The following is a 16,119-nucleotide window of genomic DNA, read 5'->3' as shown; positions in this document are numbered from 1 at the left end:
AATGCGAGTGAGTAACTTGGTCGCGTCCACCCAATTGCTTTAAGAAAGGCACTCGATCCCTCGCCATCCAGCTCGCCCAGCAACGGTGTTGTCCAGTCGGTGTCCTTACGAAGATTGAACGTTTGCTTCAGCGAGATCCACTGTTTATAGGTACTGTAGGCAAATATTCCCCTTCGTTCTTCTTCTTTTCCTTTGTTCACGGAGATTGTGATCCCCGATAATCGTTCGATTAATCGATTAATCGAATACTTCCTACAGAAATCGATTATTAATCGAACGAATACTGCACAACCAATAATCGAAGCGAACGAATAATTTACGTCGATTAATCGATCCAAACTCAGAGAGAAAAAAACGTTCGTTTACGACTTTAGGGGTGAGTAAAAGATAATAAAGGGTGTGTCACATCAAATTGCATCACGGAAAAAACGCTGTAGAAATTTAATTTTTAGGAATTATATCTTCAGCTTTCGCTTATAATCAGATAAGAGTAGTATAGATCACGTTGGCCATGCTTCACTGTCAATTTTTCGTAAATTTGGAAAAATGTCGTCGAACGAAAAAGAGCGTCGTGAATTAATCCTGTGCACTCATTTCGAGAATCCGGAGTTGTCACATCGGGACATCGGTAAGATGCTGGGAATCGTCCAATCCACGGTCAGCAGAGTACTAAAACGATACTTCGAGAACCTAACCATCGACCGGAAGGTGAAGAACGGCAAAAATGGATGCTCCGTCAGTGAAAAAGATCACAAGCGCGTAGTTAAGCAGTTTAGACGTGATCCGAGAAGTTCGGTCCGGGATGTCGCCAATAAGCTGAATTTGTCAAGTTCATTCGTCCAGCAGACCAAGCAGCGGGAGGGCCTGCGTACATACAAGGTTCAGAAGGCTCCTAACCGCGACGAAAGGCAAAACATGGTGGGGAAGACGCGAGCCCGGAAGCTGTACACCGAAATGCTGACGAAGCCGCATTGCCTGGTAATGGACGACGAAACCTACGTCAAAGCGGACTTTCGTCAGCTGCCGGGCCTGTTGTTCTTCTCCGCAGAGGACAAATTCAGCGTTCCGGAGGAGATTCGCAAGCAGAAACTATCCAAGTTTGCCAAAAAGTACATGGTGTGGCAAGCGATCTGCTCTTGCGGAAAGCGGAGCGCCTCCTTCGTGATGACCGGCACGGTAAACGGGCAGGTTTACCTTAAGGAGTGCCTACAGAAGCGCTTACTACCACTATTGAAGCAGCACGAGGGCCCGACCATCTTCTGGCCGGATCTCGCTTCGTGCCACTATTCAAAGGACGTGTTGGAGTGGTACGAAGCCAACGGGGTCACCTTCGTGCTAAAGGAAATGAACCCGCCCAACGCGCCGGAGCTTCGCCCAATAGAGAAATATTGGGCGATTATGAAGCAGGCCCTTCGGAAGAACCCAAAAGTTGTCAAATCGGAGGCGGACTTCAAGAGAAAATGGATTTCTGTTAAAAAAAAACTACAACCTGACGTTGTACAGAACCTTATGGACGGGGTAAAGAGGAAGGTGCGAGCATACGGGCTTGGGCTCTAAGTATGAATAAAAAGAAAATGCCAAAAGTTGTTTAATAGTTTTTATTTTACTGTCTAAAATTTTCAAAAGGATCGGTCTACTGGGCGAATTTCTACAGCGTTTTTTCCGTGATGCAATTTGATGTGACACACCCTTTAATTGATTTTCAGGCGGAATGAACACTTTTTTGATTCCCTATGGCTTTCTAGCAAATGAGAAATATTAATCTAACTAATTATTTCTCTCAGTGTGGCGATTAATCGATTATTTGGGCCGATTAATCGTATCGATAACAAACTGCTGATGTATTAAAAGAAAAAAAATCTGATTTTGAACAATGAAGAACTCAATTTAAATGCAAATACTACACACAATCACAGTCCTATGTTAAGATCCCGTTCGTGCCCCTAGGCTCAGACCCATCTTTTTTTTTTGTAATATATGACTAAACTTGCTAAACTTTAACTGCATCTATAAGTTATTAATCGAGCTGCCCTACGCTGTATGATCAAATGTTTAGAATTCAACATTGTGATCATAGTATCGTTTCTTAGCAATTTTTATTAATTTCACTTCATAAACTAGGCCGGTCTTCATATCAACTCCCTCCATATAAATCCCGCTGTATGCTAATCAATATGAAAAGTTTGAAAGAACGTCGGAACTCTGCCATGATTCTTTTTATTATTGTCATCATATCACAACGAGTGGACTCAGTAGAAATGTTAGGAAACCCAAATTTTTACGCACCCATTAGGCATCTGAGAAACTCCAACACTTTCTGCATAGATTACCGAAGAACAAATTACGCCAAATATAGTCCTATTAAGCGATTGCCTATTTAACGAAAACAGTGAAATTGATGTAACCATGTCAAGGTAAATACTTAAAGATTACCTGAATAACGTTTGCATTAAAAAATGAACTTTTTTCGGATGGTGATAAAAAAACTATAGAAGATAATTGAGTTTGATAAGGATAATTATATTAGCTTACTAAAAAAAATTCTACGACCTTGCGAGCGGCCTTCCGGTAGTTAACCGGAACATTCGCCATGGCGAAGGAAAACATGCTTTTAGGCATGTTTTTGAGTTCTTTTATTTTTTTTAAGTTTAAAGGGTGTGTCACATCAAATTGCATCACGGAAAAAACGCTGTAGAAATTCGCCCAGTAGACCGATCCTTTTGAAAATTTTAGACAGTAAAATAAAAACTATTAAACAACTTTTGGCATTTTCTTTTTATTCATACTTCGAGTCCAAGCCCGTATGCTCGCACCTTCCTCTTTACCCCGTCCATAAGGTTCTGTACAACGTCAGGTTGTAGTTTTTTTTTGAACAGAAATCCATTTTCTATTGAAGTCCGCCTCCGATTTGACAACTTTTGGGTTCTTCCGGAAGGCCTGCTTCATAATCGCCCAATATTTCTCTATTGGGCGAAGCTCCGGCGCGTTGGGCGGGTTCATTTCCTTTGGCACGAAGGTGACCCCGTTGGCTTCGTACCACTCCAACACGTCCTTTGAATAGTGGCACGAAGCGAGATCCGGCCAGAAGATGGTCGGGCCCTCGTGCTGCTTCGATAGTGGTAGTAAGCGCTTCTGTAGGCACTCCTTAAGGTAAACCTGCCCGTTTACCGTGCCGGTCATCACGAAGGGGGCGCTCCGCTTTCCGCAAGAGCAGATCGCTTGCCAAACCATGTACTTTTTGGCAAACTTGGATAGTTTCTGCTAGCGAATCTCCTCCGGAACGCTGAATTTGTCCTCTGCGGAGAAGAACAACAGGTTCGGCAGCTGACGAAAGTCCGCTTTGACGTAGGTTTCGTCGTCCATTACCAGGCAATGCGGCTTCGTCAGCATTTCGGTGTACAGCTTCCGGGCTCGCGTCTTCCCCACCATGTTTTGCCTTTCGTCGCGGTTAGGAGCCTTCTGAACCTTGTATGTACGCAGGCCCTCCCGCTGCTTGGTCCGCTGGACGAATGAACTTGACAAATTCAGCTTATTGGCGACATCCCGGACCGAACTTCTCGGATCACGTCTAAACTGCTTAACTACGCGCTTGTGATCTTTTTCACTGATGGAGCATCCATTTTTTGCCATTCTTCACCTTCCGGTCGATGGTTAGGTTCTCGAAGTATCGTTTTAGTACTCTGCTGACCGTGGATTGGACGATTCCCAGCATCTTACCGATGTCCCGATGTGACAACTCCGGATTCTCGAAATGAGTGCGCAGGATTAATTCACGACGCTCTTTTTCGTTCGACGGCATTTTTCCAAATTTACGAAAAATTGACAGTGAAGCGAGGAAGGAGTAGATCTTACGATTCAGATTGGCCAAAAGATTCTCGATGTGACCCAGCTGGGGGAATATTCAGCCGATATTCAGCCGCTCCATCTCCTCTAACGATCGCAGCGATGTAGCCACTTTTTCCTCGATCTTCCTCTTCAGCATCCTTTGGAGCATCTTGTCGCTCAGGGTCGTCGGTTATCCGGAACAGGGCTTTCTTTCGATGCTCTGATTGTTGTCCAATAGGGCCAAGATGTTGTAGATGCCGGAACGAGCATATCCGGCGTTCACAAAGTTCCGCACGATGTCCGTTTTCGACGCGGCGGGGTACCATTCATTGAACGCGCACACTTCTGAACGGAGTAGTTTCACTGTTTTCGCCATCACGGTTAGAGTTCGACTGATAGAGCTGTCGTTGGGCGTCTTTTTCAGTATATGCCAAAAAGTTGAAGCGTAAACAACATAGTTTTTTGCCACTTTGAATATGTCGATTTTCGTACCAACGAGAATGTTTTTGCGAAGTGTTACTTCATTAGTTTAATAGAAAGAAAAAAGCTGCGGAAAGTTATCGCAATTTGGTGGAAGTTTATAGTGACCATGCTCCAACTGAGCGAACGTGTCAGCCGGGGTTTTCACGATTTAAAAGTGGTAATTTTAACTTGGAAGGGGAAAAACGTTCCGGACCGCCAAAAAAGTTTGAAGATGAATAATTGGAGGCTAAACTCGATTGAGATCCGTCACAAAAGAAACAAGAACTTTCAGATACACTTGGAGTAGCTCAGCAAACCATATCGGATCGTTTAAATGCAGTGGGAATGATCCGAAAGATAGGACATTGGGTGCCGGGTCACGTGGGTCACGTGCGAACAACTGCTCCAACGACATAAAAGAAAGGGTTTTTTATTGCATCGAATCGTTACTGGCGATTAAAAGTGGGTCCATTACAACCGTCCATGTATCAACATTGACGGACGCGCGGAATATTCACGGCCAGAAGGTTATGCTGTCTATTTGGTGGGACCAGCTGGGTGTGGTGTACTATGAGCTGCTAAAACCGAGTGAAATCATTACGGGGGACCTCTACCGATGACAATTGATGCGTTTGAGCCGGGTACTGAAGGAAAAACGGCCACAATACGAGCAAAGACACGAAAAAGTTATTTTGCTGCACGACAATGCTCGGCCGCATGTCGCGAAACAGGTGAAATGATAGATCCTATCCCACCCGCCGTATTCTCCAGATATTGCTCCGTCCGATTACTCCCTTTTTCGATCGATGCGATGGCCTGGTTGACCAGCACTTCTCCACTTTTGATGAATTCAAAAATTGGATCGATTCGTGGTTAGCTGAAAACCCGGCCGAATATTTCCGCTAGGAGATCTTTGAATTGCCAGAAAGATGGGAAAAAGTTGTGACTAGTAATATACTTTGAATACTTTGAATATTAAATTTGTAACCATTTTCGCAGAATTTAAAGCTTTAATTTAAAAAAAAACCAAGAAACTTACCGGTACTCCTATTAGCTTGTGAAATTCGTCTTCTAAAGATTAAATTATGTAATTATCCAGCTGGCTTTCTTTAGTTCTAAGTAAATAGTATTAAGAAGTTTTAAGGAAGTAATGGTCTTCACAGATAGACGACAAATAAATGAAATGAAATTTGTTTGATGAAAATTAATAAATTAAATTTATTAAACGTAGTCCTATGTAAAAACGACGAGTGGGTCTAGCTCGTCTGGCAGTCTGGAAAAGGCTGTTTCGATGGTAAAACCAGTGACATTTCCTGCACAGTGGTTTTACCCGATTTATCGCAATTAAATTGAATTTATCGGACCGTCTCCATACAGCCTCTAATTCGGAATACTAATGAAAAGCATCCTACAGCTGAGTGATGACCGGCAATTCCAGCGTTCCGTATAGAACAAGATTCACCATGAAGAACAAAACAAAACAAGATCATATTTTTGTATTTTTTTTATCACGGCTTAAGCTATCGGTATTGGGTTGGATCAACCAGTTTGATTTCGGTTGATTTCACGTTATTGGCCAAACATCGCTAGGCTTTCATTTGTGCTGATAGTGTCGAGCTCACCGGCTGTGTTAAATGTTCGTGCCAAAATCAGTAGTTGATATTAAAAGTGCTAAGTAAGCTCCCCGATGTGGATTGTCTTATTCTGCGGGCTTTTGTTTGTGGCGCTCTACTGTGGTGCGTATTTGATGATGGAATCTACAGTGATCCCAAAAAGGTGAAGGAATTGTTCAGTAAAAACAAGTTTCGTTGCAGTTCACGGACACAACGACGATGTCGTATTTCTTCCCAATGAGCGCACTACTTTGGACGGTAAATATATATGTTTAATATTCGGCGTTTCATTGTATTATTTGGGCCGAAAAAACTTTATCGTGACAGTGAACTAGGACAACTATGATGGTACAGGTGATACAGAAATAGTGTTTCCGAGACGCAAGTTGGCGCCGATTTGTTACTTCTACTTCTTCTTCAATGATGCGGCTTCTCCAGAGAAGCCTTGTCTCTTAACTTTATTGAGATGTTTTTAGTTGATACTACACTAGTTGAAAATCAGATAATTTTTAATAAGTGGTACAGATAGCGGCATCGTAAATTATGTGTGATTTTTGAAATGTTATATCAACGCATGAAGTATCTTATAGATAACATCGAGGCATGATTCTTGAAAGATATCTATTTTTGGAGAGATACTGCGGAGAGGGAGAGAGGAAATATTGCAAATGGAGCTCCACCCGATGGCAACTTACCCAGACGACCTAAGCGAACAAGCAGAATATTTCCAGATACTTTTAACCAGTCTTTCGCTTGCCAACGAGCGATCAACATCACTTTGGAGGTGGAACTCGATGGAACTCAGAGCGTCAGTTTTCAAGCCACCTGATGGAGAGCGTTTGTGTAGTTTTGCATCACATGCATACATTGTCGTTGGCTTTTTTTACATTGCTTAAATTGCAAATGTAGAATGAAATATGATGATCATTTCAAGCGGTTTTAATGTTTTGTCTATCAGAAATTTGTATCAATGTTTGTGATAAAACAAAAAATATAATCACTTGTGACTGTGTTTATGTCAACTGCAAAACGACCACTACGATAACTGTTCTAGCTATAATACCAACAGGTAAAAACATAACGCTTGCAATGCCTACTCATTATTCTCGTCAGGGCTCTGCATAGTCATAGTCAACTGAGGATAGTCAGCTGACTATCTGACTGACTATATCCGTATTCAGTTAGTAATGACCTTTGGCTTCTTCAGGCAGTTTCGACTAAACAGTTTGTCGGGCGTTTAGTCGCTATCTCTCTCTACCGACTCGACCATATCATTTCATTCTTCCCAGTCAAATTGTCCTCATTGCATTTTGAAGTGGCTTCCCCCAAAACGAATTCGTTTCTCTCTTTCTCGCTCCCATGTACGTATGCATGCATCGATGTTTGAGTTCAACGTGGTTTGACTTACGCTACAGGTGAGCTAGATTCTTTTGCATCGTACACGAAAATTACTCAAACGTATAAAATAGTGTGCAGTATGTGTGCGCTATTTTGCACGATGTTTACTAATACTAACGCGAGGACCTTTATAGCATACTTCATAAATGTTTAAGTTCGTTGGTTTGAGTTCACGATGGGTAGACAATAAACCGTCCATTGATGGTTTAACTTCTTTTTTTGCATTAGAGATCATGTTTTCGTTCCTCTTTACATGGACGTAAAAATAAGATTGCGTACGCGGGTATAAATTTCGTTCCTAGAGGAGTAGAAATGTGGATTGAAGTCAGTTGAATGAAGAGGCCGATTTCTATTCATTAGTCGAGTCAGTTAAAATAACCACTGACTGGACTAGCTCACCAGTCATCCTCGCTAGTCAATTCATTTTCTAGTCAAGTCATTTTTTGTTGTGGGCGACTGCCGAAGCAGTTCTAGTCAAAGCGAAACTACTGAGAGTAGAGTCGGTCTTCATTTTTCACCTGCGAAGATTTCGGGCCCTGCTTCTTGTGCACATCGTGCTATTCTTGAGAATGAGGGAATGAACCATGACCTAATCATCTTCTGCTGATTCTATAAAACTACTGGACTTTCTACATCACTCAAACTTTCTGCTAAAGTGTTATTTCAAAAATTTCGATGCGTTCTGAAATATTTGAACAAAAAATCTAAAATAGTAATGGAATCATTTCGTAGTCAAAAATGCGATCTAGACACAGCCCCCTATAGTTTTTTTTGACGTAGAACTACGTCTTTCATTAAGGGTGCCAAATCAGAAAACAGGTCACGTTTTTATGAAATAAAGTTTACGTTAATAACTATTTTTGCCGCGAACGGATTTTGGCGATTCACATGCCAAATGAATCGGAAATTCCCTAAGATTTATTTGATATTATAAAAATCACAATCTCCTGGGGTGTAAATGGTTAAAATTCATGAAAACTACAAGCGTTTCCATTTTCCCATACATTTGTTCTGCTGATTTGTGTGCTTTCCCGAACAGAGCTGTCAATAACGAGCAACTTATCGATGAGCAACGAAGAAGAAATCGTAAGATTTAACGTCTCCGTGAACAAAGGAAAGGAAGAAGAACGAAGGGAAATATTTGCCTAGAGTGTAAACAGTGGATCTCGCTGAGGCAAACTTTCAGTCTCGTTCTGTTTCAAAAGCAATGAAAATCGCTGTTTCTTTCTTGTTTTGCGTCATTACATGCCTTCGTTTCGGGTTGAGCTGTGGACGCGACCAAGTTATCCATTCGCTGATGTCTCTGGCATTGCAATCATTGCATCAAACTGACGCTATTACATTAAGGCTCTGAGCTACACAATTGGGGAATCATCAAGCTAGGCTATCGTCGGCTCACCTAGAAAATAAATGCTCCGGAATTTGGTCTGTGATTTAGTTTCATATGGCGGTAGCAAAACTCTCTCCACCAAGGATGGCAGCTAAGCTAATCTAGATCGGCAATATTAACAGAAAGGACTTCTGTTGAAAAGAGAGGAGATAAGTGTGTGTATATTTAGTTGCTTCAAGCCATCGAAATATGGATATTCATGTGCGTACGTGCGTGTTTCATCACCCGTACGTGAAAATAGTTCGGGAGGAAAATATTTGCGTTAGGGTATTAGTAATGCATCTCTGCTGAGGTAAATATCCAGTCTTTTCCAAGCAGTTAACATTGTTTGTTTTCCGTCATCATAAAGGCTTCGTTGGCGCCTTTGACATTACATTCAATGAATTGAACTGATGGTATGGCGAAGCAGGCGTTAAGGTTGTGCGTCAAAAAATTATTTGGGGAATACCAAGCTAGATCATCGTGAATGTCGTGCTGGAATGTTATAGTATGTTATTTGGGTTCGCGTGCTAGTCGCAAAACTGTCTTCATTGTATCTGCTCCAATCTTGAAAAAGTTTATTTCATTTATTTAGTCACCAAGAAAGTAAATGTCGTTCTGGAAATTTGTATGCGATTTGGTTTCGATTGCCAGTAGCAAAACTTTCTCCACTAAGGATGACAGCTGCGCTTATCTTGAGCATGGAAAAGTAATGCAACTTTTTTCGAGGCCAGTAATATTAACAGAAGCGTTTCTTTTGAGAATAGCGCAAAATGATGAGTAGTGTTTATATTCCTAGTAGCTTCAAGCCACCGATGTAGGGCTCTGTATGCATGCTATGACGAACGCTTGTTTGGCGCTTGGTTTACATTGTACGAATGATGTCTAGAGGTGCGATTCCAATGAGGCAGTACTAAATAACATGTGGCATGATATTTGATACTTGCAAGTATTGTCATTGTAATTGTTTCCATGCGGTGCCAAGTTTATATTGATAATTATAAGATGTGGAATAATGGTGCTGGTACAACAAGTATATAATCGACTGTAATTAGTTTATGTCAATTGCGAAAAAGGCCACCGGAATAGCGTTCGAGGTAAATTGTCAATGCATTGACATGCAACAAATTGCGACATATGATCAGCTAGTGTATTGTTCTGCGAGGGTGAGAATGAATCATCAATCAATTATCGTCAACTGATTCTACTATAAAAAAAAACATTTCAGGGCGATCAAACCATTCTACTAAACAGTTATTTCTAAAATTTCACAGCATTATAAAATAATATCCGAAGTTATTAACAAGCGACTTATATAAAATAACAGCGTAGTTCTACGTCAACAATGCGGTTGTATCTTGGACACAATCTCCTATAATTTTTTTCAATCCTTAACTAATTTTTTACTCATAAAACGTTACAATGTATTCGTAAGTTTATCATGTTTGAATATCAAAACAATAACGGCGTTCTAAACTGTTTTGTTAGTGTTAGTAAGCTTTCAGAGGTTAGTGCAAAAATAACGCTGTCAGGAAAATAGAAAAAGCTCGTGTGGCTAGCGATAATAATTTTTGTGACATCGAACAGTTACAGGAGGGTTGTGTCCGAGACACAACCACATACAGTGGAACCTCGAATATCCGCGGTGCGGATTAACCACGGAAGGGACTTTCCTAGTAATTCTATAGACCTTCCCGAAATGTATCGGTTAGTGGTAGGGCCTTGTTGTTTTGTTTTGGTCATGGCTTTCACATTATATGATCACTGGTGTAAACGACCTTACAGATGAATAATTTAATGATTTCTGTATTGATGAAGCATAGTTTTCATGCTAAAATATAGTTTTTCAACATGAAGTGTAAAATGTTTAGCTCTTTTTGCGTTATAAGCGGTGACCCGAACATTCCGCGGATAATCGGGTTTCTACTGTAGTTGATGATTACGTTAGGCAATTTGTTGCCTATTGATTTTGGATACGTGTAGTGGTACAATGGTAGCGATGATGGCAGAAGTATGGTGATTAGTTTTTGGATGATATTTAGTTGGTTTTGGTTTTTGTTAGATATTGCCAGGACGACGTTTGGGTTTATTGAAAATCCCCAAGTCTTTAGTTGGTAATAGCACCAAAAGGCGTTCAAATTGTTTATTTTTTTATGTTTTTTGATGATTTTCTTCAAAGAGAAATTATGATTATGTTTTGTCCGTCTCTGATCATGATTTGTGCGGTTTTAGTATTCACAATTTTTGAATGAAAATGTTCGAATTTGCAAGTAGATGGTGTATTTTTCATCGCTTAAGTTTACTGACTTGGTCCCTTCATAATTTAGGTTTTCTTTACACTATTCCCTTTTCATGGGCATTTTAAAGGTAAACAGCACTCAACACAGTGAAACTTTATTTCTGTTTCGCGTGAAGAACAACAACACAAAACAAAAAAACTGCAGCGATTTGAGCGGTAGTAATCATGTGGAAAAACCAACATCAGTAAAATAAACACACCATGATCGGAATTGAGGTCATCGAGATGCATTAATTACATGATTTGGATACAATATTTGTAAGTGCTATAACCCAGAAAAGGTCTGAATATGTACCAAATAATCGCACATGTGTATCCGTAATAATATCCTATAAAACTGCTGTAAATCATAAAAAAGACCATTTTATTCATATGTTTTGAAAGATTCGAATACCTGGTTTGACACAGGTGCGCAGAACTAGAGCATTCAAAAAGTGGACAAACCAAGATCATATTTTCGACTGAACAAACCAACATTATTTACCCTAATTTCAATATTCGGTCCCACAGCAAACTAGCGCTTGTAGACAACGTTTCAGATTATTACTCAACATTATCATGCACTGCTCGCTATCTAGAGTAACACTTAAACACCGATATCGCAGGAAACGGCCTCTATACTTGCTACACGGGCACAAATAATCGCCGCTCTGTTACTTCCTGGGAAAGCGCAAAGTGGACCAATCAAAACATGGGATTTAGCACAGAATAAAATTGAGCAACAAAAATGCTATGCTTATTTTAAAGTTTAAGTTAATGTAACAAATGAATCTGTGCTGGTACATACATTCATATTTGTTCCTGTTAAAAGCACTTGAAAGTTAAATCATGATCTTCATAACGGTGAATACACACTCTAACACCGGAAATGTTTCATCGGGATGGGAACTGACACTCAAAACAATTTTGTTCCTTAGACTGCCATTTGCGGTTCCATAGATTGCAACCGCGGGGTTTTGTGGCGCCTGCAGCTGGTTTCCCTGCTCTCCTGAAAGAATTTGCCCATATGGGTGCTATAGGATGGACTCAACCAGACGGAAATATCTTGTGGAAATGTGGCGGAACTTTAATCTGGTTGGACACAGTCCTCACCGCGGCCCATTGTGTGCTTGATGCGAAGTTAGTATAAAACGTTTGTTGAAGGCGATAGTGTATCAATGATATGTTATTCGTTGAAGTAATAAAGAACCAGACGTCGTAAGGTTTGGAGATTTGAACATCGAGACCAGCGAGGGAGACAAATTTGCGCAGCAATTGAAAATCGTGGAAATTTTCAGACATCCGCAGCATCGTTTTTCTGCACACTATCATGATATTGCTCTACTGAAGTTAGAGCATCCTGTCGAGTAAGTGAAACCTTGCGTTAGATTTGGGTTCATTATCATTTATTTTTTTAAATGTAAAATTCTAGATTGAGCGATATTGTGACACCAGCATGTCTTTGGACAGACGAAGAAGTGAGATTCAAGGTTTTGGAAGCAACCGGTTGGGGCAGGACAGGCTATGGTATGTGTATATTTTGAAGACATGGTTTAATCTCTCAATACCTCGGTATTTTGGTGGCGCATTATAGTTGAAAATCAAACTCCCATACTGCTGAAAGTAGCTTTGAAGCCAATGGAAAATGAGGAATGTAGCAGAGTGTATTTAAATGGAACCGATCGTAAGCTTAAACTTGGGCTTCAATCACATCAAATATGCGCTGTCGATGAAAAGATGGATACTTGTGAGGTAATACATATTGTGCGCTCTTCTGCTGAGTCGTTATTCAATACTTTTGTTGTAGGGAGACTCTGGAGGTCCACTTCAAGTCAAGTTACTGCACAACGGCCGAATGACACCTTTCATTGTTGGTATTACATCCTTTGGAGCGGCATGTGGTATGTCTACACCTGGCGTTTACACCAGAGTTTCGTCCTATATCGATTGGATAGTTGAGACGATGCAGAAAAGCGGTGCGATGGTTACAGGTAACAAATGAAGATCCATTGTGGTACATATGATAATTCTGTTTTACTTTCCAGAGGATACTTACAATGCTACATTTTGTGCGCTCAGTTTCGCACCTTTTCGTGAATTCGATGAAGCTATGATTGTGTCCCGTACTGCAACCGATGTAAATCTGAATTATGAACGAGCGCACATGTCTACAATATACGAACTGCCGTCATATCTTGCACAATTGGTATGGAATGGAGACACTAACGACTGTTATGGAGTGATTATCGATGAGAACACTGTGATAACTCTGGCACAGTGTGTTACGAAGAATGGGTAAATTCATATAACTTATTTCCATTTAGTTCCTATTTTCTTTTACCGTATTGCTGCAGGATACCAGTTTCTCATATAAGACATTTAAACGATAATGCACTGGAGGTGTCTAGAGTCCATGTTCACCCAAAGTATAAACATGAAAGTAGCTCCAACAACATTGCTATTTTACGATTAAAACATCTGCTGAATATCTTAGACCTTCAACCAGCATGTATATGGCATGAGGAGACTCCATCGAGGGAAGTTCATGTCTACGGTTCCGGAAGAACTGATATCAATAACATACTTTTTGAAGGGAGTGAAATTTACTCCCTAGGTAATGTTTTAAGAAGCATTGTTGTAGAATTACATTTCAATAACGGATAATTACAGATCCTTCGCTATCGATTCTTACTCCACGGCTACATTTCCAAAATGCTTCATCATGTATCATTCCCAAGCAGTATCAGCCGTTGCTTCGTGATGGATTGACTGATGAATATATTTGCACTGGAGAACACTTATTTCTCGTGCCGAAATCTTGCGAACTTCTGACCGGGGCTGCCGTTCACAATGAGGTGAATAGAGGCAACATATATCCTATGGTTTACGGATTGAATTACCTTAGCAGGGACTGTGGTTTTGGCGAACACTCGATCGCGATTGGCACTGCAAGTCACGTCGGGTGGATGAAATCCGTGCTTCTGCCGAATGGACAAAAATCTCACGGAACAGTGCAATTTGTTGATTCAGATCGACATGAGGGAGATTCCTGTCGTCGATACGATGGACGCGCGGCACGATGTACGCCGATTTCCAACTGTTCGAGGGGATGGAAACAGTTCCTATCAAATGGTACGATTGAACTATGTGATACTAGTTCTTTGGTTTGCTGTCCTCTGAGTGATATAGTAAACAGCGACAACAGCGTGGTTCACCCAGTGTTGCAAGAATGTCCAACATTGGTGAAAGACCTCAAGCCGACATCGTCTGCAGGCTCACTTGTATGATGTTCTGTATCCTGCAGCTATGATTGTAGAGATAATAGATTTTATTGTTTTAGGTTTACATCGCGTGGCTCACCGAAGATATCGTGGAATTCAGGTGTCTCGGAACAATCATAACAGACAGGATTATTTTAACTACGGCAAGCTGTGTTGGGACCGAAGTTCCCACTGGCGTACAGCTGCCAGCAAATACCTCTCAAAATATGTATCGAGTGAATACAACTGTTCTTCATCCAGCCTACAAAGCTAATGATCATATAAACGACATTGCATTGATCCAGTTGGAAGATACGCTCGTCTGGAGTTCCGATCTATACCCATCATGTCTATGGACCAATACAACACACGTCCCACTTGTGTTGTCAATGATTTCTCCAATTGCCCAAAATATTTCACGATCAGCGGACCATACGGATCAAAACCTCAACATTACTGCTATTCCGGAAGAGGCAGAGTACACCAGAGTGTTGTCGATGTACAACTCAGATTGCCAGAGAACACACGAGCATGAGGTATTAGATACTCAACTGTGCGCGAGGAATCCGTTCGAGAGTATTACTTGCGGAACTTTCCTCGACCAACTCCAATTTATTAACGCTGATAAGGTACCGTTTGTTGTGGGATTATCTACGAACTTTTCGGACTGTTCGAACACGTATTTCAAGCTGTTTACCAGGATATCTGGGTTCGTTAACTGGATAGGAATGTATATATGAAATCGATGTAGATCATTAAGTGTTAAATACACATTGCATAGAAAAATAAATAAAAATCTTCACCCCCAGTACAATTTGCAATGAAGGGCTCTTCTAGTTGTTGCTTAATTTTAACTGAACTGGGAAAAAAATTCACAGGAGGGTTGTGTCCGAGACACGACCGCATAGTTGACGTAGGATTCCGTTAGGCCATCTGTTGATTTTGGATATGTTTGAAGAATTACATCGTTAAAATCATTGATTACGATGCCTGAAAAGGGCAATTTTGTTTGGTTGTTGGGTATTGTTTGATCACTCCACCGGTGTTTACCGAGTGGTAATGACAGAAGTATGGTAAACAGTCGTTGTGCGGTGCGTATCAGATAGAAGAAGCCGAAGTGGAATGAGATATGATGAAAACCGCCCTATGTGACCCTTTACGAGATGCCTCCTGTGTTATGCATGGATGAAATAAAGAAAAAAAAATCACCAATGTAATATATGATAATTACTAATACCGAACGCAATTGACAATTTTTCTCATCAGTAAAAACATCTTTCTTTAATATAGAGAAACATATTTGGAATGGAAAAGGTAATTTTGTTTTATAAATTTTATTTTCTGAGTGTTTTTTCAACCCAATGCGAATTTTAATTGGACTAACAACACCCAATACTATATGTAGAACATATGGAAATTAATTTTCCGAATATTTCTTCCCTTTTCAAATTTTTTCTCGCCGCATGAACTTTCCCTACGTAAAAATGAACACATCAAAACAGACAGCTCAAATCGAACGACCCGTTCTCGAGCGGGAACACACCTTGGTTTTTATTTATGGAAATTGAAATATAACGTTTCATATATCAAGTCATTTTAACACAACTGCTACCATATACAATTTAACACTTACACTTGTGTTAAATTCTTCACAATACACGATCGGTCATTGATATGAAATTTCACGAAGCAACCAACATTAAAGTTCCAAATTTAAATTTTATTTGCTAGATTTAATCGTATCACTCGGGGGAAATTTTATATAGCAAGTAAGGTGCAATATAAAAATTCCCCGGACTTGCATATATTGCAATGCTGATTTCCCTCGGGTACCTTGGTTTTGATATCTCCGTTAGGGAACATATTTCGGTGGAAACAAAAGCTCCCCCTACTTTCATGTATTTGCAATGCTGA

The 16,119-nt window shown here is 40.4% G+C and overlaps 1 protein-coding gene across 1 annotated transcript; it reads left to right on the top strand.

The window, feature by feature from the left end:
- The first annotated feature begins 5,877 nt into the window (after positions 1-5,877).
- LOC129778038 (uncharacterized) lies at positions 5,878-15,290 on the top strand. Its single transcript, XM_055784674.1, has 11 exons — positions 5,878-6,023; positions 6,102-6,158; positions 11,884-12,085; positions 12,145-12,312; positions 12,378-12,472; positions 12,540-12,697; positions 12,753-12,936; positions 12,991-13,240; positions 13,300-13,559; positions 13,616-14,226; positions 14,286-15,290. Exons 1-11 carry the CDS (start codon positions 5,975-5,977, stop codon positions 14,943-14,945), a joined length of 2,694 nt encoding a protein of 897 aa, XP_055640649.1. The 5' UTR covers positions 5,878-5,974; the 3' UTR covers positions 14,946-15,290.
- Positions 15,291-16,119: the final 829 nt, after the last annotated feature.

Source organism: Toxorhynchites rutilus, chromosome 3, assembly GCF_029784135.1.
Source record: "Toxorhynchites rutilus septentrionalis strain SRP chromosome 3, ASM2978413v1, whole genome shotgun sequence".
NCBI lineage: Eukaryota > Metazoa > Arthropoda > Insecta > Diptera > Culicidae > Toxorhynchites > Toxorhynchites rutilus.
The sequence above is the reverse complement of the archived record's forward strand: the minus strand, read 5'-3'. Positions and strand labels throughout refer to the sequence as shown.